The sequence below is a fragment of the Pogonomyrmex barbatus genome, unplaced genomic scaffold (genome assembly GCF_055798465.1).
Source record: "Pogonomyrmex barbatus isolate J1 unplaced genomic scaffold, ASM5579846v1 scaffold23, whole genome shotgun sequence".
Classification (NCBI taxonomy): domain Eukaryota; kingdom Metazoa; phylum Arthropoda; class Insecta; order Hymenoptera; family Formicidae; genus Pogonomyrmex; species Pogonomyrmex barbatus.
The window spans coordinates 2,786,212-2,809,957 of NW_028297120.1; the positions used below are offsets into that span (position 1 = coordinate 2,786,212).

The window sequence follows — 23,746 nt, forward strand, 5'->3', positions numbered from 1 at the left end:
TATTTTCGGTGTATTTCGCTTTTTTATTTCTGAAAAGGCAAAAACGCGTCGCAAATTCACAAAAAGATATGCGTCGTGTATGGAGAGAATGCCGTAAGCGAAAATGTGTATCGGAAATGATTTGCGAAATTTCGTTGCGGAGATTTTGATTTCCAAGATGCTCCTCGCTCTGGTCGGCCAGTCACTACTGATATCGATCAAATCAAGGCTTTAATCGACTCCAACCGGATTTGACGACTACAGAGATTGGATATAATCTCAACATTGATCAATCAACTGTTTCGAGACATTTACAGAAGCTTGGGATGGTAAATAAGCTTGATGTTTGAGTGCCGCACGAACTGAACGAAAAGAATTTAATAGACCGAGAATTTCAGCTTGCGATTCGCTGCTTAAACGCCATCAAAACGAACCATTTTTAAAGCGGATGATCACTGGCGATGAAAAGTGGATTGTCTACAACAATGTCAATCGAAAAAGATCATGGTCGAAGCGCTCAGAGGCTGCTCAGACGGTCGCAAAGGCTGGATTACACCCGAAGAAGATCATACTCAGTATCTAGTGGGATTAGAAAGGAATTGTCTGTTATGAATGGCTACCACCTAACAAAACAATTGATTCGACCAAGTACTGCTCACAACTGGCCAAATTAAAACGAGCAATCGAAACGGCCCGAATTGGCGAACAGAAAGGGCGTTGTGTTCCACCAGGACAACGCTAGACCACACGGTTCTCTGATAACCCGACAAAAATTATTACGGCTTGGATGGGATGTTTTGGTGCACCCACCGTATAGTCCGGACCTTGCACCTTCAGACTATCACTTGTTCCGGGCGCTATAGAACAATTTGAATAACAAAACCTTTAGTTCCCTGGATGTCCTTAAAAACTACTTGGGTGACTTCTTTGCCCAAAAATCTCAGGATTTCTATGAAAGAGGGAGAAATGGAGCTTGTGGAGAGATGGCAGAAAGTCATTGAACAGAATGGAACATATTTAGTTGATTAAAATCGTTTTTGTTAAATATTTTGCGTTTGAAATTTACTCGATTTTCGCTACAAAATTATGCATAGACCCAATACAATGACCCTGACTTATCAGTCTGATGATCCGCTAGATCAATAAGACTAGTAATGACATCTCGCGACAGACATTGCAATCGTACAAAGGCGACGACGATAATGACGACGACGTTTCTTAAAGTAAAAATTTCCGGACGTAAAAATCGGACTTTGCGTAGCAATATCTCTGCTTGTAGGGCACGTAGCAAGAAAATAAAAATATTTTTATTATGCAAGTCGATCAAGCCTACTTAGAACTTGATCAGTTTAGCCATTATTGAGATCCGAGTGACTTAACATCCGAGACATTACCGTGTCTCCTGATATCTGTAATAAATGTCTATAATGTATGTCTATAATGTATGTCATTTAATTTGTAACTGAAGAAAACTTAAGATTCGGTTTTCTCGCGACGTGACATAGGTTATGTGATGTCACAAGCAAGAAATAGCATGCAAAAAGTTTGTTGCGTTGTTGTCGCACAGCTTTGTTTTGTACTTTCCCATTAAAAATATTTTCATAAAAATGTTTTTCATGATATTTTCAAATCATGATATTTTTAAAACTTGTAGAAAATACCAGAAAGTAAGATATCTATCCAATAGATCACGTGTAAAATAATTCTTGAAATAATGATCACTGCTCAGCTATCAGAAACAACTAGATCTAGTGATTTGATTTCTGATAGTGTACCATTATTTCAAGAATTATTTTACACTTTTATGTGATCCATTGAACAAATATCTTACTTTCTGATATTTTTTACAAATTTTAAGAATATGAAGATATATTTTTAAGAGAAAAAAGAATTTTTATTATATATACAAATTCTGTCTCTCTCTTTTCTCGCCCTCCTCCCTACTTTTCATCCTCCCGCTCTTCTCTCTCTCTCTCTCTCTCTCTCTCTCTCTCTCTCTCTCTCTCTCTCTCTCTCTCTCTCTCTCTCTCTCTCCTCCTCCTCCTCTTCCTCCTCCTCCTCCTCCTCCTCTCTCTCTCTCTCTCTCTCTCTCTCTCTCTCTCTCTCTCTCTCTCTTTCACATAAATTTATTAATATTTCTTAAGATTACACTTAATATTCTTAAGATAATAGCCACATCTACAATCAGACATATTAGCAATCCGTATGGCAACAGCAAATTCAAGAAGTCTTTCGAAAGAAGCGCAAACCAGCAAAAGCTGCGATCTTTCGAAAGACCGCAGGAACGCGTCGTATAAAACGATTGCGAAAAAAGTCGATCAGCAAATTCCTTAATTTACCGATCAGAATGCTGATCAGGCATCGATTATTTCTATATAAGCGGAGTCATGCGCGGAGTCGTTCGGAGTCAAAATCATAAATCCTAAGAAGTCGCGCGAGATATTACCGAAATCCGTCGCTAAATTCACGCGAGCCACAATATCAAATCAGTATCTCAAGTGTCGTCCATACCCGATCGTCGGTCGCCAGAGTACCACGAGACGTGCCGAGCCACTCGACGATGTTTAATCGTATGTGAAAAATATAGCAGTTGTAACATTATCAGTTTGTGCCTTTGTTAAAATAAATCAATCAGTTTTGAAGAAAAGTGTGTCAGTGCTTTCAAGAGGATCCCTACATCTTTTTGATCTGTTCGAAGTTCTAACTCCTTAGGCTTGGCGAACCCGACTATCTCTAATAACGTTGCAGCCCAGTTCCGGAGTACAATACTTAATATATTATAAATTAATAATACTTAATATATTATAAATTATACACTGATATAAGCTGAGTACATGTTAATAAACAACAATGAGAAACATAGTCAATTCTTTGGCAAGCAGGGTCTTGATTGCTAAATCTCTCCTAATATAAAATAAATTTAAATAATTATATTACAATTACGTGCCATTTAGTTTATTTAATAAAAAAAAAATATATATATAAGTTACAAAAACTATTTCGTCTTAAAAAACAACAGAAAATATTTTATATAAAATAACAAAAGCAGCATGTTTCATTATTAATTAGTTTAAAATATTTTTATGTATCACAGTTAGTTTAAGAATCACTAATTACAATATGACAGTCACGAGAAGCCGAATATATTAGAGAACTTACAAAAATAATCGAGATCAGACGAGTGCCCCCTTACCGCAAATATCAGTTACTCCTTGTACTAAAGCTCGGTCTATATATTTCATATGTCTATGACTAAAACTAAGTGGCAGATAGTTAGTAATATAATTACTTGAATTTCATATTAAGATTTAGCAACCAAGACTGGCCGAGGAATTTCTTATTATTGTTTATTAATATATTATATGATGTATCGGAAATTGGTATCGATTATATATTTATGGGCAGTTTCTTCTAGCATTTTCAAATTGTAAATTTGTAAATTTGTTACATTTAATAATCATATCAATAATTTCTATTGGTTTCAGATAGATTAAATACATTTAAATTAGCGTGTCAATCAGATAATAAGTAAATTCGTGGCTAATATATATGGTCAGGTAAAATTTTATGTGTAGCGTTATTAAATGTAATAACGCTTAAATTTTGTCTGACTATATGTAGTCGCGAATTTACTTATTTTATAAACAGAAATTTTAAGAATAAAGTTAATTAACAAATTATTATTAAACATTCTCAAATAATATTAAAACCTGAAAATCTATGTCCAATAATAATAAAACAAATAATAAAAAAAAATTCCTGTACACAATTTTGACAAAACTAAAGAGAAAAATTATAATTTTTACTTACAATATCATTAAAGATTAAATAAATAACAAAGTTTGAATTTCTTAAGGTAAACATATTTTCTAAAAATTTCTATTTTTAATAATTTTTCAAAAATTCAATGTAAAAAAATTCATAACAATTAACAACAATTAATATCTTTAATTATAAAATATCTGGACTAAAATAGAAAATTTAAAAAGATTATAAAAAAACATTACTTTACATTAGATATAAAAATAAATAAAATAATAAAATAAAAAAATGATAAGATTTTATTTATTTTATTTAAAAGAGCTCCATATTTTCATATGATTCTGATAATTTCAGCAATAATAAATAATAAGTCAAGATTCTTACATTATCCTCTCATAAAAGTTATACAAATGTTTTTTGTCGAAAACATTTTTTTACAAAAAAAAACGTGTTTAAAAATCATTAATTAAGAAAAGACGAGGGTACCTCAACTTCGGCAATCAATTAGCCCTCTGCATACTAAGACCTCATATGCTCAAGCGTTAGCACAAGGATCGCGGCAACATCAATCGACCAATGAACTCCAACCTAGCAATCTCCATCAAGCAAATGATACCGCTGAACTCAAAAGTATGATAAAGGATCTCATGGAACAAATGAGCATATGATGGATTGTTAACCTATTAACAACGTTTGTCGCTAAAATAAAATAACATACGAGCGGTATAAAATAGCCATCTGGAACGTCAACGACTTATCTCAACATAGACAAGAAACTTTTATTACAACTTACAAAATACGAGGGTGGTTTGAAAAGTCCGTGCAAAAATGAAAACTATTTAATTTTTAAACCTTTTTTCAATGTAGTCTTCTTTTAGGTTTATACACTTCGTCCAATGCTGCTCCAGTTTGTTGATCCCTTCCGAATAATATGATTGGTCCAACTGTGCAAAATAGGCATTTGTTTCTGCAATCACCTCCTCCTTTGAATGAAATTTCCTTCCTGCTAGCCATTTCTTCGCATTGAGGAATAAGTAATAATCCGAGAGAGCCAAATCTGGAGAATAGGGGGAATGTGGGACGAATTGGAACCATAACTCTATCAATTTTGTGGCCACAATTCCGGAGAAGTGAGCTGGTGCGTTGTCGTGATGGAAAAAGCCTTTCTTGTGATTCAATTATAGACGTTTTTCTTGCAGCTCGGTTTTCAAACAATTCAATAAATAATATTCACCTGTAATAGTTTTACCATTTTCCATATAATCGATGAATATTATTCCTTACGAATCCCAAAAGACATTCACTATAATCTTCCCGGCCGAAGGAATGGTCTTCGCCTTCTTTGGTGCAAATTCCCCACTGGCAACCCATTGTTTGGACTATTCTTTGGTCTCAGATGTGTAGTGATGTATCCATGTTTCGTTCATAGTGACGAAACGACGCCTAAAGTCCTGTGAATTCCGCTGGAACCGCTGCAAACATTCCTTCACACGATTTCGTTTTTGGTCAATTGTGAGTGATCGCCGCACCTATCTTGCAGATAACTTTTTCATATGCACCAAATGTTGATGCAAAATATTATGTACCTATTTATTTGAGATGCCCATAACACTAGCAATCTCACGCATCTTAATTCTTCTATCATCCATTATCATATCATGGATTTTATTAATGATTTCTGGAATAGTAGCCGCAACAAGCATCCAGAAAGTTCAGCGTCACTTGTACTCATAAGGCTACTCTGAAACGTTTGAAACCATTTATAAACTGTTCTAATCGAAAGTGCAGATTCATCATAATGTTTATCAAGATTCTTTTTAGTTTCCTGATGCGATTTGCCTTTCATAAAGTAATGCTTGATCAACACACGAAATTCTCTTTCATCCATTTTTCAGAAATCACTCGACTTTCTCGATTCAGACAAACGCCAAATACAAAGAAATAGATCAATCTGGCTGAAACGTGTGTTCTTCCAAGAGATGCTACTAACTGAAAATAACCTCGATGCACATCAGTGGTGCTATCTTTCTGACTTTGCGGATTTTTCAAACCGCTCTCATAGATATCATGCTTATCTCAAAAACCCATTTCACTGGAAAAAACTTTCTGAAGATATATAATTACTTTATATATCACACTATGCACCCTGATGGTACAGCTCACGGAGCATATAATTGTTATCATCAAGAATAACATTAAATACTATAAAACAGACAAAGTTCAGTATAATCATATCCAAGCCACCAACGTGGTAATACAGAACGGGGACGATCCGATCACAATCTTAGCTATATTGTCCTCCGAAAGATACCATAAAGGAAAACCAGTTTTCACAATTCTTTTAGACATTAGAACATCGATTCATAGCGGGCGGAGACTTTAACGCTAAACACCCGTAAAGAGGATCAAGAAACACAGGTGGTGTTTCGACGCCAAGTTCACGCGCAGTGAAGTTCGCGTAGAACGGCGGCGAGACGCGTGGCTCTATTTGTGCAAGACCCCAGGATGAACTCGGTCTACATTTTCATATCTCAGCAATGACTGCATCGATTAAGTTTTAACTACGCTTAATCGATAGCTGAGTATCAAGTTATATAAGAAAAGTGTTTTGATTTTTTTTCTCCGTGTTCTACAAACTGAGATATCGCAATCGTGACGCAATCATGACGCAAGTTCAAATTGGAAAATTTAAGAAACGTCCTAGTCATCGACCGTGACTCTCCTTTTTCTGTCGCAAGAGGCGCTAATGAACATCTCTGTATGACAGCTCTTGCAGCGCTCATTTTTTTTATTTGATATGTCAAAGACATATCAAATAAAAAAAATGAGCGCTGCAGATGTCCTTCATGTGAAAGTGTACGTATTGATTAATAAAAAAAGAAAAGAAGATATAACGTGTATCATATATAATAGTAAGTAATATTGTAATATATAATACATTGAAGAAATAGAATAATAGAAATAGAAATAGAAATAGAATTAGAATCAATTTTATTTTTTTTTATTACGTCTTGAAGCTGAATAAACATATACATCAATAAACATAACATACAAACATACAAAAATTAAACACGGATCAAAAGAGAATATTTGATAGAGTTATTAGCACTATTAAATTAAATAAATCAGTATTAGGATTATATGTTAGCGATAAAGGTGGAAAAAGTACTGGAAAAAGTTTTCTAATTAAGATAATAAAAGTTTTCTAATTAAGATAATAAAAGTTTTCTAATTACTAATAAATGTTGGATAAAACAAAATCTTAATAAAAAAACTGCTGTAGTAGCACTTATAGGTATTGCAGCATTTAATATAGATGGTTTGACAATTCACAGATTGTTCCAATTACCTGTTGAATGCTTATATTCCTCATACTCCTAAATATAAACAATTATCTAATCATGTATTGAAAGTTCTACGAGCAGATTTAAATAATGTTATACTTTTTATAATAGATGAAATATCAATGATATCTAATTAAATTTTAATGTATATACATACATCTTCGATTATCCAAAATATATGACACTACTGAATGCAATGATGGCTGGTTTGGTCAAAAACAAATTCTTTTATTTGAAGATCTTTTTCAATTACCTCCTGTACACGAAGATTTTGTTTCTGTTAATTTATTGAAAGAAAAGATTGATAAATATATTTGCACTTTAGGAACCATTAATTAAATGTCTAATGAATGGATAGACATTGATGATGCGCAAATTAACAAGAAAAAATAGCCTAGAGGAGCAAAAAATGTATATAAATTTTTTTTTACAAAAGATTATTAAAAAATAATGACTGATTGTTTTTTCTAGTATATATAAAGTATAAAAATGTTTCAAATATGCTAAATAATAGATATTATTATATGTTACTAAAAAAATGAGTGATATATCTTAATAAAATTCCTTTTAAAAAAGGTAAAAAATAATGCCAAGTTCACGCGCCCATTTTCTTATTTATGTAAAAGAAAGAATTTTCGACAAACATTTCCATTTATAAAAGTCTTTTTAATAATAAATTTCATATTGGTAGTACAAAAGATGTGATATGAAGAACTGGCGTCAACTTCTAATTTAATAAAATAAAAAGAACTTTACATTGAAATATATTTTTTTTTATAGTTCATTTTTATTTGAAAAGTCGTTTCATTATTTCTATAAAAAACATGATATCAAAAATTGGCACAAACTTTTAATTATATAAAATAAAAAAGAAACTTTGCAAAGATGAAAAAAGATGTTATCAATCCAAAATTAATGTCAATTTGTAGTTGCCAAAAAAATTTTATTGAATTATTGTATTATACTTGTATTTATATAAAATACAATATAAAAAAAAATCTATGTAAGAAAAAAAAACGTACAAAAACTTGGCGCGCCCCAAATAAGAAGGGAGGGTGTGCGTCACGGCGGGGCCCGACCACGAACCAGTCGTGAAAACTCGTAATTATTTTGCGAAAAAATACCACCTCAGCCAGGAATCGAACCTGGATCTCCTGCTTACCGGGCAGGCATCTTATCCTTTCGACTACCGAGACATGTGATGATATTTATCGCAAATAACATGTTTAGAATAACACGTCAACAATACAATGATACATATATATATATATATATATATATATATATATTACAATATACATATATACATGTATTCTTTCGAATCCCCACGACCGGTACTCCAGAGAGATGATGGTCCTATTCTCTCGATGGATGCAGGTCGGACTGCAGCGACGACACCCTCCAACGCCATTGGCAAATATACAAATAATCCTCCTGGAGCACGACAGGAGAGATTGCATCAAGCATGGCTCGAGCCCCCGAATAAGAAGGGAGGGTGTGCGTCACGGCGGGGCCCGACCACGAACCAGTCGTGAAAACTCGTAATTATTTTGCGAAAAAATACCACCTCAGCCAGGAATCGAACCTGGATCTCCTGTTTACCGGGCAGGCATCTTATCCTTTCGACTACCGAGGCATGTGATGATATTTATCGCAAATAACGTGTTTAGAATAACACGTCAACAAGAATAACACGTCAACAATACTAATAATAATACTACTTTTAATAATAACACTGAATTATGTGGCAGACAAATAGAAAACAGTTTGCGTTAAAATTTAATATATTTTAAGATATTTTATTTTTAAACTTATTTCTTTTTTAATATTAATTAAATAAAATTAGTAAAATATATAATTAATTATTAATTAATGAAACATTTTTTACATAAATAATGCAAGAAACTTAAGAATTTATTTTATTAGAATGTTATCTAGGATAAATGCGTGTTTTAATATTTATTAATAAATTTTTTTTAATATTATATATTTACATATAATGTTAAAGAAAAATATATAAATAAAAATTATATACAAAAATTTATTTACAAATAATTTGAAAAGTAATATATACGTTATTAATGTAAAAAGATATCAGTAAGAGTGCTTATAATACAATAAGTTTGTATGTACATATTTTAATGCGACCAGTGAGCGCGCCAAGTTTTTGTACGTCGTTTTTTTTTCTTATACATCAGATTTTCTTTTATATTGCATTTTTATATAAACACAAGTACAATAATTCAATAAAATTTTTTTGGCAACTACAAATTGATATTAATTTTGGATTGATAACATCTTTTTTCACTTTTGCAAAGTTTCTTTTTTATTTTATATAATTAAAAGTTTATGCCAATTTTTGATATTATGTTTTTTATAGAAATAATGAAACGACTTTTCAAATAAAAATGAATTACAAAAAAAAATGTATTTCAATGTAAAGTTCTTTTTATTTTATTAAATTAAATGTTGGCGCCAGTTCTTCATATCACATCTTTTGTACCAACATGAAATTTATTATTAAAAAAACTTTTGTAGATAGAAATGTTTGTATAAAATTCTTTCTTTTACATAAATAAGAAAAGGGACGCGTGAACTTGGCATTATTTTTTATCTTTTTTAAAAGGTATCTAGATTGACAATACCTAGAGGACGCGAACTATACAAAACTTCAACATCCATGAACTTAGAGGTTGTCTCTCTACGGGTGAACCCACTTATTGGTCATCTGACAGGAGGAAAATCCTGGATGTTATCGATATATGCGTTGTCAAAAATATATCAAATAGATATTTGAATGCCGAGTCTTGTTTAGAATTGTCATCTAATCACTCTCCAGTAATTATCACTGAGTACTCAAATTTCCAAAAAAGAAAATTCTCCGACGATATAAAATAAAAGCACTGACTGGGAAAGTTTCAGATCTCTTTTCGAAAATAATATTAACATAAAGCTATCTTTGAAAACCGAAACTGACATTACTCTAGCAGTTAAACACTTCCATTGCATACAACAAGCAGCTTGGAGTTTTACTTTAACAAAAGTATGTTATGATAACGAGAGCTCTTGTTCCCAGATAGTGAAGGACAAAATTGCAATCAAACGTAAACTTAGGAAGAATGACAAAAATATAGGACTCCTGAACTTAAAACTAAGCTAAAGTAACCAAAGAAATAAAAGCTATACTAACCAAAGAAAAGGAATTAGCAATAGAGAATTATTTAAGAAATTTTAGCGCTACTAAGGCTACCGAAGGCTCGCTCTGGAGAGCAACTAAAAAATTAAAACAACCTCAGGTCCCTATATCTCCAATAGGCGATTGAGCTAAAAGTAATCAAGACAAGGCCGAGCTCTTTGCCTCTCACCTTGAAATTTATTCCTAACAGCAGTGAAATTTCGCTTACTGAAGAAAAGATTCATCAACTTCTGAGTATGGATTACCAGTTTGACTCACCTATCAAGAAATTTAGTGTTTCTGAAATCAAAAAGACCATCCTAATAGACCTAAATTCTAAAAAGAGTCCTGGATACGACTTAATAATATACGACTTAATAAGCTAAAATTTTAAAAGAACTGCCAAATATAGGATACAAATTTTTGACTCAAATTTATAATGCTATCTTGAGAATCAGCTTCTTCTTTCTCCAATGGAAGGGGTTCAAATCATCATGATCTCCAAGCCCGAGAAGAATCCCGAGGAAGTTACGGCGTATCGTCCAATCAGTTTATTACCAATTATCAAAGTTTATTACCAATTATCCAAAATCTTTGAAAGATTGCTTCTAATAGATTATTACCAATCATCGAAAGGGAGGGATTGATTCCAACCCATCAATTTGGTTTTCGGCAGCGACATGTTACAATTGAGCAAGTCCATAGGATAGTCAATAAAATCAACAATAGTCTTGAAAAAAAAAATTCTCTGCCGTATTTCTCGATATAACGCAAGCATTCGACAAAGTCTGGCACATCGATCTTCTTTATAAAATCAAGCGTCATCTACCCATAAACTTTTACACAATCATCAAATCCTACTTGGAAGACAGGCATTTTCTGATTAAATATCAGGATGTTACAATGAAACTGCATCAAATCAGAGCAGGTATGCCTCAAGGCAGTGTACTTGGCCCCATCCTCTATTTAATCTAACAATCTACAATGCCTCAAGTCGATAATGCTACGTTTGCAGATGACACATATTGGCCTCTAATAATGACCCCGCAGCTGCTTCATGGTAATTACAAGCGAATCTAATTGAAATACAAGACTGGTTAAAAAAATGACGAATCAAGATTAACGAATCGAAATGCGTGCATATCACGTTCACGACACGAAAAGATACTTGCCCACGACCAAACGATATCACAATCCGATTCAGTTAAATATCTGGGCATTTACTTTGATCGGTGTTTGATTTGGCAAAAGTATATTTTCACTAAGTGTAAACAACTCGGGCTTAAGTTTTATAAAATGCACTGGCTAATAGAACATAGATCAAAACTTTCTGTTGAAAATAAACTATTATTATACAAGGCTATCTTAAAACTAGTCTGGACTTACGAAATACAGCTATGGGGTTCAGCAGCAAGATCCAACATAGAACTCATACAGCATTTCTATCTAAAGTGTTATGCCTAATCATAAACGCTCCATGATTCATGATGAACGAAAACTATATGAAGAGTTACAAGTACCAAGTGTCAAAGAAGAAATTCAGAAACACCAATTACCAATTATTATTATTAATTAGTACCAATTGCCAAGATCGATTGACACCTTAACACCTTAACACTCTTGCGACCAATCTAATGAATAAGTCTACTAGCCTGTGAAGACTAAAACGAATCTTAGCGACTTAGCAGTAAACTAGTCACACTCATTACTGTCAAAAGACTATGTGTTATATTTACATATATAACTTCTTAATAAGGTAACACTGGATACGTACCTTGCATGTTATTTCTAGTCAAATAATATTTATGTCTTTGTGGACAGTTAAAGGTTTCTCGGATGTCTCACAAAAAAAAATCATTTGGTAATATTAAAACAAATCCTATATATGTGCGCCCTATGTGGGGTAGTCCCCTATCGGGCATCTCTCCAGATGGCGGATTGGAGAACGCTCGACAGCTTGCCATAGGGTACCAGAAAAATAAAATATCCGGAATCAAAACTAGCAACACAAAGAACAATGAGTAAAACATATACGGAAGAAAGTATCCCAGATGGTACCCCAGGGTACAAACTCCGGCAATCCACCTTAGAAGCAGGCCTTAAGAATGCTGGGAAAGGCCAATCTTTGTTAAATAGGTATGAAACGGGAGGCAAAGAACGAATCCACTCGGTCGGTGAGATCCGAAGAAACCAGCTACGCCAAACAGTTGCTGAACAACGTACAATTAGTGGGCAACATTCTTGAAAAATTGTAAAAGGTAAAAAAAGACCAAGGGATAGCTCTGGAAAACCGATAAGATAACTAAAACAAATCAAAATTAAAGAATACTGGCTGAGAGCACTGGTATTAACATTGAACAGGCACAAAGTCCTTGAAAATAACAACAAAAATGCGACAGCAGACTCAGTTAAACCAATCAAACTTCTCCCAATATTAGTAGAGTGTGCAACATATAACCCCTCATGGAATCACTTCAATTGCGTTAACACTTACGAAATAAAAATTATGCGGGCGAAACATGATAAGATACGACCCAAAAAACACAGAGGCGTACGCAACAATAGTCAAAGAATTAAGATTAAGGCTCTTGAATACTCCGAGTTGACGGTAGCAACATCCGTCGCAATGAAAAATAGAAGCTCATTCATTCTTGTTCATCTTGTCCTTGTTCTTGTTCATCCATATAAGTGATGTGCGGAAAACAAAATTTTTTACTGCGGCTTTTTTCGTTATTACGTTCTTAATCGTTCAGATGTGACTTGTTTCATACTTATCAGATTAAAATGAGCGGCTAAAATTATCTTCGGACATTACTTGTAAAAACATTTTTTCCACTTCTTTCAACAACTATCAAATCGTGTGTTTTCTGCCTGAATAGGCTTCATTCACGTGCCTTTTACAGCTATTTATTGATTATCAGGAAGAGAAAGAATAGGAGCTGCCCATTTTCATAAGTGTCTTAAAGTCATATTAGGTGTTATTTTAGTCAAATAGCTCTTTATTTGCAAAAATACCGCAATAAACTTTATTGTGTCATTTCTCGCCTATGACGTCATGATTCTAATATGCGGTGACTTCTCAAGAGCTTTAAAAGGAACAGAATTTCACACTTTGTAAGCTAAAACAAACTACAGAGTAAGTCTGAAGAACATACACTCTTCAACTAATATAGAAGACATAAAGATTGGAATTGAAGCAATGGGTCACACAATAGTCAATATATAGAACATTAAACAGAGAGTGACTAAATTCCCCTTTCCTATATTTATTGTAGATTTAAAGTTAGAACTTCACAACAAAGAAATTTATAAAGTCACGCATGTACTATTATACTATTGTGTGTATTTTGAAACCCCTAAAAAAGCCCCGTGAAATTCTACAGTAAAATCAGTCAGCGCTATGAACACACTAAGAATTTCTACAACCGTAAGGCTAGGTATCAAATGTGCCTGACTCCAAGCTGTACAAGGATCGGATGACATGTGGATCAAGTGTATATGTGATAACCACCCAGCAAATTATAAAGACTGCATATACGGGATGATCGTTTGTTCTTAAAATGTCACATTCCTGAGTCGATTCTAAGATGATTTTTTCTCTACTAAATTTTTATCAAAAGCTTAGTTTTTGAATTATAAGAGAAAACAGTTCGCGAATTACGGACCGTATACAGAAGATAGGAGCGGTGCAACTCACTATTTGATGCGGACGATTACGTAAGGCACTTGATACAATCAGCTGATAGCTACACGCTAGTATTGATACATGCAACACATACATGTCTCGCATCTTATCACACACACGCGCGCGTACGCGCGAATGCATGCAATTGCCCGTGTCGGACGTCTGCTGAGTTGCACCACCCCTGCCTATCTTCTTGCCTACCTTCCACTGAAAATGAAAATATCTACGAATATCCTATAAATGTTAAGCAAAAGGGAAAATTAGAAAGCAACGCACAAGATGCCCAATGATGAAGAAACAGCTAAATCATATTACCAAAGAAAAAGGCATGCTGACTGACGAAAAAAACAAAGATATCCAACATATCTAAGGAGCCTTGACGCGACAAAAACAACTGATTACTCACTTTAGAAAGCGACCAAAAAGCTAAGACAATCTCAAACGTTATCTTTGCCCGTACGTAAAATGGATGGCAGCTGAGTCAAAAATGATAAGGAAAAGGCTGAAGCTTTCGCAAAACATTTATCTAATTTCTTCAAACCAAATCCTGTAGAAACACTGGATAATAGTAATGAAAACATTGTAAATAACAGTACCTATGATAGCGTTTACCAGTCTAATTTTTCTATAAAAAAATTCACAGCACAAGTGCCGAGAGATATTCGTAGAATTGACTAGAAGAAAGCGCCTGGATATGAATTAATTACGGGTCATCTTCTAAGGAAACTACTGAAAGAAGGTATTAAATACCTAATTTGATTATATAATAATATATTAAAAATTAGCTACATACTGCCACAGGAAAGTAGCACAGGTGATAATGATACCAAAACCTGACAAATGTCCAGAGCAGGTAACATCATATAGACCAATTAGCTTATTCCCGGTTGCGGTCCAAGGACCTGGAGCGGCTGTTTCCGGTAACTCATGCGAATGGTAGACGAGAGACAATTAATCCGAAATACCAATTTTGTTTTAGACGAAAACATAGCACAATTGATCAGGCACATAGGACAATAGAAAAAAATACATAGTTCGTTCAAAACAAGAAAATATTGTTCGGCGATCTTTTTAGATATGTCAGACTTTCGATAAGGTTTGGCATGATGGCTATTCCATAAAATAAAATTAAACTTTCCCCACAGCTACTATGTATTCCCCAAATCTTATCTAAGTGATCGGCACTTCCTAGTTAAGTATGAAAATGCCACTACAAAACTACCCAAAATCCAGGCAGAAGTGCTACAAGGAAGCGTGCTTGATCCAATATTATATTTACAAATTAGGAAATAACAATATTGACAAATTAGGAAATTGAGAGTCAGACGCAGGTTTTGTGACGAGAGATTTAATTATTAGTATAAAGTTACAAAATATACGTTTCAGTTCACATTTGAGCCATCTTCAGTACGAACTCTTCGAATAATACCGTTGTATGGTTGAATAAGAATTTTTAACGCTATAATCCTTTGGAAACTCATTGTACATTCCAGATATGAATCGCTGTCCATAGCACAGTTGCACGACTGAATGGAAGTGATACAAAAATGTGCAAAAAGCTCCGAACTAATACTGAAGAACCTCGTATATTTTCAATACATAATAAATGAGATTAATAGTCAGTGATTAAAAAAAGTATAAAATTGAAATCAGACAATCAAACTTTAAAACTTAATCCATAACACATGATCGGCACGCGAAATATTGAAGACATTGCAGGAAAAATAAAAAAAATCGTTCTGTCCGAAGTTATATTTTACAGTAATACTATATTTGCTATACATAATTGATCTACTAACTCAAATTGGCTCAATAATGGATACATTCGCTGATAACACTGCAGTGCTTACAATCCATCATGATCATGTGACAGCATCCAAAATGCTTCAGAATAGCTTAAATTCAATTGATAAATAGTTAAAAAAATGGAGAATCAAGGTAAGTGAAGCAAAATCCATATAGGTTACATTTATCATCAAGTTTAAAACATGTCCTCCCATCTATATTAATGGAGAAATCCCGCAAATGAAGCTAAATATCTGAAAATACACCTGGACAAGAGACTGACATGGAAAAATACATTCACACTAAGCGTAAACAATTAGGCCAGCAACTGAGGACAATGTATTGAATACTGGCCGTAAATTACAATTATCAATTAAAAGTAAGATTTTATTATACTTAAATGTATTATAAAATTTGTTTGGACTTATGGATTACAGCCAATATTCAAATATGGAGATCCAAAGATTTCCAATCCAAAATACTAAGAATTATGATGGAGTCCCATGTCACTAATGAAATGTTACATTATGACTTAAGCATAGCTACAGTCAGAGAAAAAATAATCAAAATGGCACAAAACCACAAGATCAGGCTTGATGTCCATTCAAATATCTGGTATCTGATATAATCTGGTTTCAAATCTCATGGTAGCAAAGGAGAAACATTATAAACTAAAGTGCCTACTGACTTGTTACCAAATAGAGTAGTAGCATAAACAAAAGGGGCATTAACATAGTACGACAATAACCAAGGGACATGTCATTGGGCACGCAGCGGGCAAGTCAATTTATACCTTCAATCTATTACTGAATGCTTGAATGTCAGATTGTAATACTACCTAGAAGTCAAAAAGAAAAAAAAAGCGCGCACATATAGATTACATATATTCGTGATGAACTTATTATTCTTAAAGTATAAAAACAATCCCGAATATATTATTAACAAAAAAATATTTAGTTTCTAATGACTAATTTAGGATTAGTAACAATTTTAAATTTTAAGTTTGCAATTTAAAATAAAATTTACTTTATATCCTTGATTACGTAAAACTTGTACTGCTTGATGCAAAGGATTATGAAGAGGAAAATCTGCTTCTTCAACTTCAGTACGCGCTGAATGTTCTTTATATGGACCAATAAGACAATATTGATCGCCCATTTCTTCAGTTGAAACATATGCTTTAGATCTTATTACAGTATAAATGCCACCAACTGAAAAAAATTATGTTTATATAACAATTAAAAAGAGTTATGTAAGAAAAACAATTATCAAAACTACATGACACAGGTGTGTGTATATGTGTCTGTGTGGTGTATGTATGTGGTATGTATAATGCGGTGCAATGATTCGCGGGGTCACAGTAGCGCGTAACATCGATATTAAGTCGATAATCACGTGCACGCGAATTTTATTAGAATATCAACAATTATAAAAATAATAGATAAAGTTTAGAGTTTAGAGTTCTATTCTTTTAGAATTCTATTTTTTTTTTTTTTTTTTTTTTTTTTAGTAAAATTTAAATATTTTTCAACAAATAGATAATAGAGGCTTCCATTGACAGACTGGGTTTTCGTATCGAACAATTTTTTACTTTTCTAAATTTCAAGACAATGCTTATCGCGAACTACGTGTCGCTAATTTTTAACGTAATCTACTCAAAGTTAAATCTAAATTTTACCTCTTCCCTATTAAATCGACAATCAATTTGAAATCGATTAATCCCTGATTATTGGAAATTATTTTTATTGGGAAAAATATTACCCCAGCCAGAAATCAAACCTGGATCGCTCGCGCGAGTGTCTTATCCATTCAACCACTAAGGCACGTGGTATTTATTGCAATAACCGGATAAATAATTTTTAAAGAACGCTTAAGTGCCGCGTGAAGAATAACAATAATGATAATTATAACCGATATATGTTTCAACAAATAGACAATAGAGGCTTCCATCGGCAGACTGGGTCTTCGTGTCGAATAATTTTTTAACTTTGTCCGCGCTATGCCGGAAATGCAAGTTTGCGAATTCCTGAATAGCGTGCGAAAGAAGGTCGCTCGCTGCATTTTATCCTGCATATATGGTCCGAAGGGCTTTAGCGCGAAGTTATTCGAAACCGCGGATATTATAAAAATTCCTGACTAGTCACCGATCGCGGGAGTTTATTTCTAAATTTCTGACATATCGTCTCGATTGAAATTATACTTTATTGCGAGTGCGGAAACGCAATATATTATCTACGGGAAGTTATAATTATTATAAGAAATAATTTGCAATAACAGGAAAATAAAGGCATTTACAAGAATAGTGAATGTTACTGCACTTTTTCGTGTACTCCTACCAGCGCTCCTCGTGGGTTCCAACCCTTCAGACGGACCGAATCCCAAATTTTTTCTTTGTTGCTCCGAGAGGTACAATACAAGAAATAAATAATAATAAAAATATTTAAATTTTAAATATTTAAATTTTACTGAAAAGAAAAAAAATAGAATCCTAAAAAGACATTATCTATTATTTTTATAATTGCTGATATTTTAATAAAATTCGTACACACACGATTATCGATTCAATGTCAGTAATGTTACGTGCTACTATGACCCCGCGAATCATTGCACCGCATTGTACACATGCACGTACGCACATACAGATACATACATACATGCGCACGCACGCACGCACGCTCGCGTGCACGCAGCAGATATACATACATTAATAAACGAAAAAAAAGCCAGTCATAATAATAAATATATAATGAACTATATCACATGGAATATGTAAGTCCATAAACGTTTCAATCCCAAATTTGGATGCTTTAATATGTTTAATCTTAAAACTGAATCCTGTATAGCAATAATGTTCCTATCATTCTTCTGGTCACAATCAAGATGTTCATAATCAAGAGTAAAGCATGATGTAAAATAAAATAAAAATTATCAAAGATTATAAAGGAACTATAATTAAAATTTTTTGGAAAGATTACTGAAGAAAAGTGGCTAGAACATGCCACACTATTAATATTAAACTTGTCATTACATTTTTGATATCCATCTCTCTTGTGTGTGAGTTGGCGTCTCATTTCGCGGAAACTCACAAATTATTGAAAGTTCTGACTTCCTTTCGAATAGTTCTAGTTCCTGATAAATTAAACAAATAGTTCTGCTCATTAAAGCGAAAAAATCGGTTCGGACAAAGTGAGACGTCAGGTTCACGCCGCGTCTCACTTTGTCCTAAATAAGTTCCGATGTCCGCCGATGCAAGATTTTGAAAGATTTATAGTTCTACAAGAGTTCTATAAAAAGTTCTATCAAAGTTAAAGCAAAAAAAATTATTTAAACATAAATACAGAGTAATTATTAATGTAATAACAGATCGAGCTAAACTATAAACAAACAACTCGGAGTTCTGACTTAAAAATTATATTTTTCGTATAGTTCTCAACATGCAGAAGCATTTTCTAAAGAGTTCCGGGCAATTGCGATAACGTACAATTGTTAAATAAATAAATATCACCCGAGCGTCACGTACTTAGACACATAGGTATGAGACGCTGGCCGTTATTTCGGAGTTCTGGCTTAAAAATTATACTTTTCGTATAGTTCTCAACATGAAGAAACATTTTCTAAAGAGTTCCGAGCAATTATAATAACGTACGATTGTTAAATAAATAAATACCGTCCGAGTGTCACGTACTTAGACACATAGGTATGAGACGCTGGTTATTTCGGAGTTCTGACTTAAAAATTATACTTTTCATATAGTTCATAAAGAAACATTTTCTAAAAAGTTCCGGGTAATTGTAATAACATACATTTTTTAAATAAATAAATAACGGCCAGCGTCTCATACCTATGTGTCTAAGTACGTGACGCTCGGGTGATATTTATTTATGTAACAATCGTACGTTATTATAATTGCCCGGAACTCTTTAGAAAATGCTTCTTCATGTTGAGAATTATACAAAAAGTATAATTTTTAAGTCAGAATTCTGAATTGTTTGTATTTAGCTTGATCTGTTATTACATTAACAATTATCCTGTATTTATGTTTAAATAATTTTTTTTGCTTTAACTTTGACAGAACTTTTTATAGAACTCTTGTAGAACTATAAATCTTTCAAAATCTTGCATCGGCGGACATCGGAACTTATTTAGGACAAAGTGAGACGCGGCATGAACCTAGCGTCTCACTTTGTCCGAACCGATTTTTTTCGCTTTAATGAGCAAACTATTTATTTAATTTATCAGGAACTCTAGAACTATTCGAAAGGAAGTCAGAACTCTCAATAATTTGTGAGTTTCAGCGAAATGAGACGCTAACTTCACACACACATCTCTCTTGATTAATATTTTCAAAAAAATTATAGTTATAGTTTAATTATAGTCCTTTTACAATCTCTTGATGATTTTTATTTTAAATATCTTGATCCTTAATATCATGTTTTAATAGCATTTTGACTGTAAACAAAGGAATGACAGAAATACTACTATCATAGAATGGGATAGTTTTAAAATTAGACGTACTGAAGAGGAATGAAATTGAAATATTGAAATTGAAATATTTGTAGACTCATGTATTTTATATGATATATAATATATTTTATATGCTATATGCTATATAGCTATTTTATATGCTATATAGTTTGTTATATACTTATTGTCGTTTTAATATTGTTTATTATGTTCACTCGTATTGATTTTTTCTTTTAACAATTTATGTTTAATATCAAAATCTTAATATTATTATATATACAATGTTGCACCTTTATTAGCAGCTTCCCAAGCAACTTCAAAATTCCATCGATTTTCATGTTGAGCTGAATATCCACGATCCATAAATTCAAATAAATCATTAGTGCTATCTACACGATAAAATCTTCTGGAAGCACGTTCTCTTGACATTTTGTAAATAAACCTGCAATCTATATATTCATTTAATTTCAACAGTTTCAATAAAATTGATATTTATCAAATTTTTTGCTAACATTTTATAAATATTTATATATTTTTACTGAACAGCAAATAAAATAAAGTGAACTCAGTAAATTAATTTAACAGATTGATAACAGATTGATCTATTAACAGATTGATAACAAATTTATAATTTGATTAAAAATTATTTGTAAACTGAAATCAACTGATATCTATATTAAGTTTATGTATTTCCATATAAACTGAGAACACATGTAAAAATTAAAAATATTAACTTATTTTTTTTTTATTCAATCTATAAAAAAGTGTATAACAAAAATTTTGAACTCTGTTTGATTATTGTATAAAATAAATTTTATTATGAAATTTTACTATTGTTTTACCAATAGAATTATATATATGATATTATGTAGCTAATTGTAGTGAACTTTTTTATCAATAAAAATTGCAATATCTTGCATAATCTTTTTGATAGATTTTAACATGTCTAATATATAAAATATAGAATACGTGTGCTAATATATAACATATATTACTTATTAAAAACTTTGAGAAATTTAGAAATAAAATTATTTTCATCCATACTATTTCTAAGTTTAAATATTATCTTATTCAAAGAAATATTGTTGTTTATTACTAAAAGTTGTTTACTACTAAAGTTTACTACTAAAGTTAAATATTGTAGTTATTACTAAAATGAATATAATTTATATATTTATTTCAAAATAAAAAAATACAATAAGTATAGCAGAAATAAGTATAGCAGAAAATTAGTGGATGAATTCAAACGTTATATTATAAATTAGAAATAGAAATAATTATAAATTAGAAAATAATGAGAGATTTTGGTCTTATTTTTAGAATAATTAAATCAGACAGTTTGAATCATATACGTATTTATCTTTGAACCTACAAGTCAATAACTTTTTATCATATAACGTTATCAGATTCGATTTTTTTTCCATGAATCTGCGCACTCTAAAAACGCAGATCGTTCAAATGTTAATTAAAATTGTATGAAAATTCAATTAGTATCTAATTTCTTCTACACAGAATCGAACTGATGTATGTCTATATTTCTTTAAGAAGAGAATTAATTATTTTTCTTTTGCATTTCTAATTTCTATTTAAGTCTATATTTCCTGAATTACGTGATACGAATCAGAATTACGATCTTAAATATCATAATCGAAAGTCAATGACAAATATAGCCTTAAAATATTATTTTACCGATATCACGATAATTGAATTAAACAATCGCTGAAACAGTTTCTATCTTTTCAATCACCGTTTATGATTTCTCGCGTATCAATACGTTGAACAAACACTACGCTCACGTTCAAATAAGAATCATCACGAATCACTACGGATTACGCGCAAGGTCAACAAGGACAAACAAGAGACGGATTGCAATACTGGTTGCTTCTAATATTCACTGCCAGTACTGAAAATATATAGTTCATGTCACGTATAGATTTTCAATGCTGGCAGTGAATATCGGAACCACTTACTATGTTTACACGGCGTTACTCCGGCTTAGTAACAACCATATACTGCGTTTACACGGTGACGTTAAACCGGTTAGTAACAACTATAGTTAGTGATTTCTTGTATTTAATTGGGTCACAATTTTAGATTTAAAAGTATGTATCAATCTAACGTGAAATTTCACTAACTACAGTTGTTACTAAACCGGATTAACATCGCCGTGTAAACGTAGTAAGTTATTGAGGAGCATAAATGAGGTCCTTTTTCGGTGTAGCTAAGGGTGCGTTCCTTTATTCACTCCGAGTACTCATGCTATGACATAATGGAAGTGTACTGCGGCTATCGTTCCGTTTTACATAATTTCGTGCTTTTAACTACTTCAAGATTATAAAGCGGAACACAGTTGCAATAATTTTTCTGAAGCTCCAACAAATAAATAATAGCTGACATATCTAATATTAAAAAAAATATAATTTTATTGTACATATTAAATATGTATATATAATATATATATATATATATATATATAATATATAATATATATATAAAATAATTAATAATAAAATATAAATAATAAATGATAAATAATAAAAAAACTAATAATAAATAATTTCATAATTATATAATATCATAATAATTTCATTATATTATGTTATTTCATATTATATACTTTATTTTGTTCAGCATCAATCAAATTATTTCAATCTCCGTGAAGCAGCCATCTTTGTGCTCTGACTGCTTTAGGGTCATGGCACACAAGAAAACTTAAGCAGTAAAAATTAAGTAATAAGCGAATTAGCCAATCACAATCGAGAACGTAAGGCAGTAATATAAGCAATAACAAATCCACAACGTTGATTTTCTTGTTGCTTAAGCAAGTTTAATTAAGCCCCCCCCCCCCCCCGGCTCTTACCTCGCTGGTTGCAGTAGCCGCAACAGGAAATACGTCAAAATCAATGACGTCATAGAATTCAAGGCAATACTTTCGTAGTGCACTGCTCTCTATATCGGAACGCTATTCGTAGTACTGATAGTACTCGGAGTGAATAAAGGAAACTCTAGGAGAGACACTATGGGAGCTTTCCAGCAAGAAGGCATAGTTAACACTGTGTCACACAATTAAACACAAATGCTTGATGGAATGTTTTTTAGTTCTAGATATAGTCACCAGTTGACACTAGCTGAAATTTGTTGAAGGTTTTGATTGCTTCATTTTCGAGCATAACCTTTAAAATATTTGCAGTTACAGCAATAATCGAAAAAATAACCTTTTCTTCTTCTTCTTAGTCCAGCTAGTCTATTCTGTAATTCTTAAGAATAATTCGGTATCATATTGTCGTTGCGCAGATTTTTTATCATATAAAATATCTGCGCAACAACAGTCTAACGACACCGAATTGTCGTTAGAGAGTAGGTCTACAGAATACCTTAGTGTCGATCCACAATAGGTGATTTAAGCTTTAAGAAGTAAGAAATTGACCAATTATAATCGAATATGAAAAGAATAATTGACTATGATTGGTCAATTTCTTACGACTTAAATATTAAATATTTATTGTGGACCAACATTTAGACTGTTGTTGCGCAGATATTTTATATGATAAA

The 23,746-nt window shown here is 32.2% G+C and overlaps 1 protein-coding gene across 6 annotated transcripts in view; it reads right to left on the reverse strand.

The window, feature by feature from the left end:
• The window catches only part of GlyS (glycogen [starch] synthase), an 81,963-nt gene extending 58,714 nt beyond the window's left edge, over window positions 1-23,249 (reverse strand). Inside the window, exons 1-4 of one of the 6 annotated variants that reach the window (XM_089078488.1) lie at window positions 23,055-23,249; window positions 22,165-22,453; window positions 20,485-20,643; window positions 16,757-16,941 (exon numbers count right to left, since the gene is read on the reverse strand). In XM_089078488.1, coding sequence (XP_088934614.1) covers window positions 16,757-16,941; window positions 20,485-20,623 — 324 coding nt within the window. In that variant the 5' untranslated portion in view covers window positions 20,624-20,643; window positions 22,165-22,453; window positions 23,055-23,249. The other 5 variants (XM_089078489.1, XM_025219653.2, XM_011647101.3 and 2 more) reach the window with 5 other exon arrangements.
• Between the last annotated feature and the right edge of the window lie 497 nt (window positions 23,250-23,746).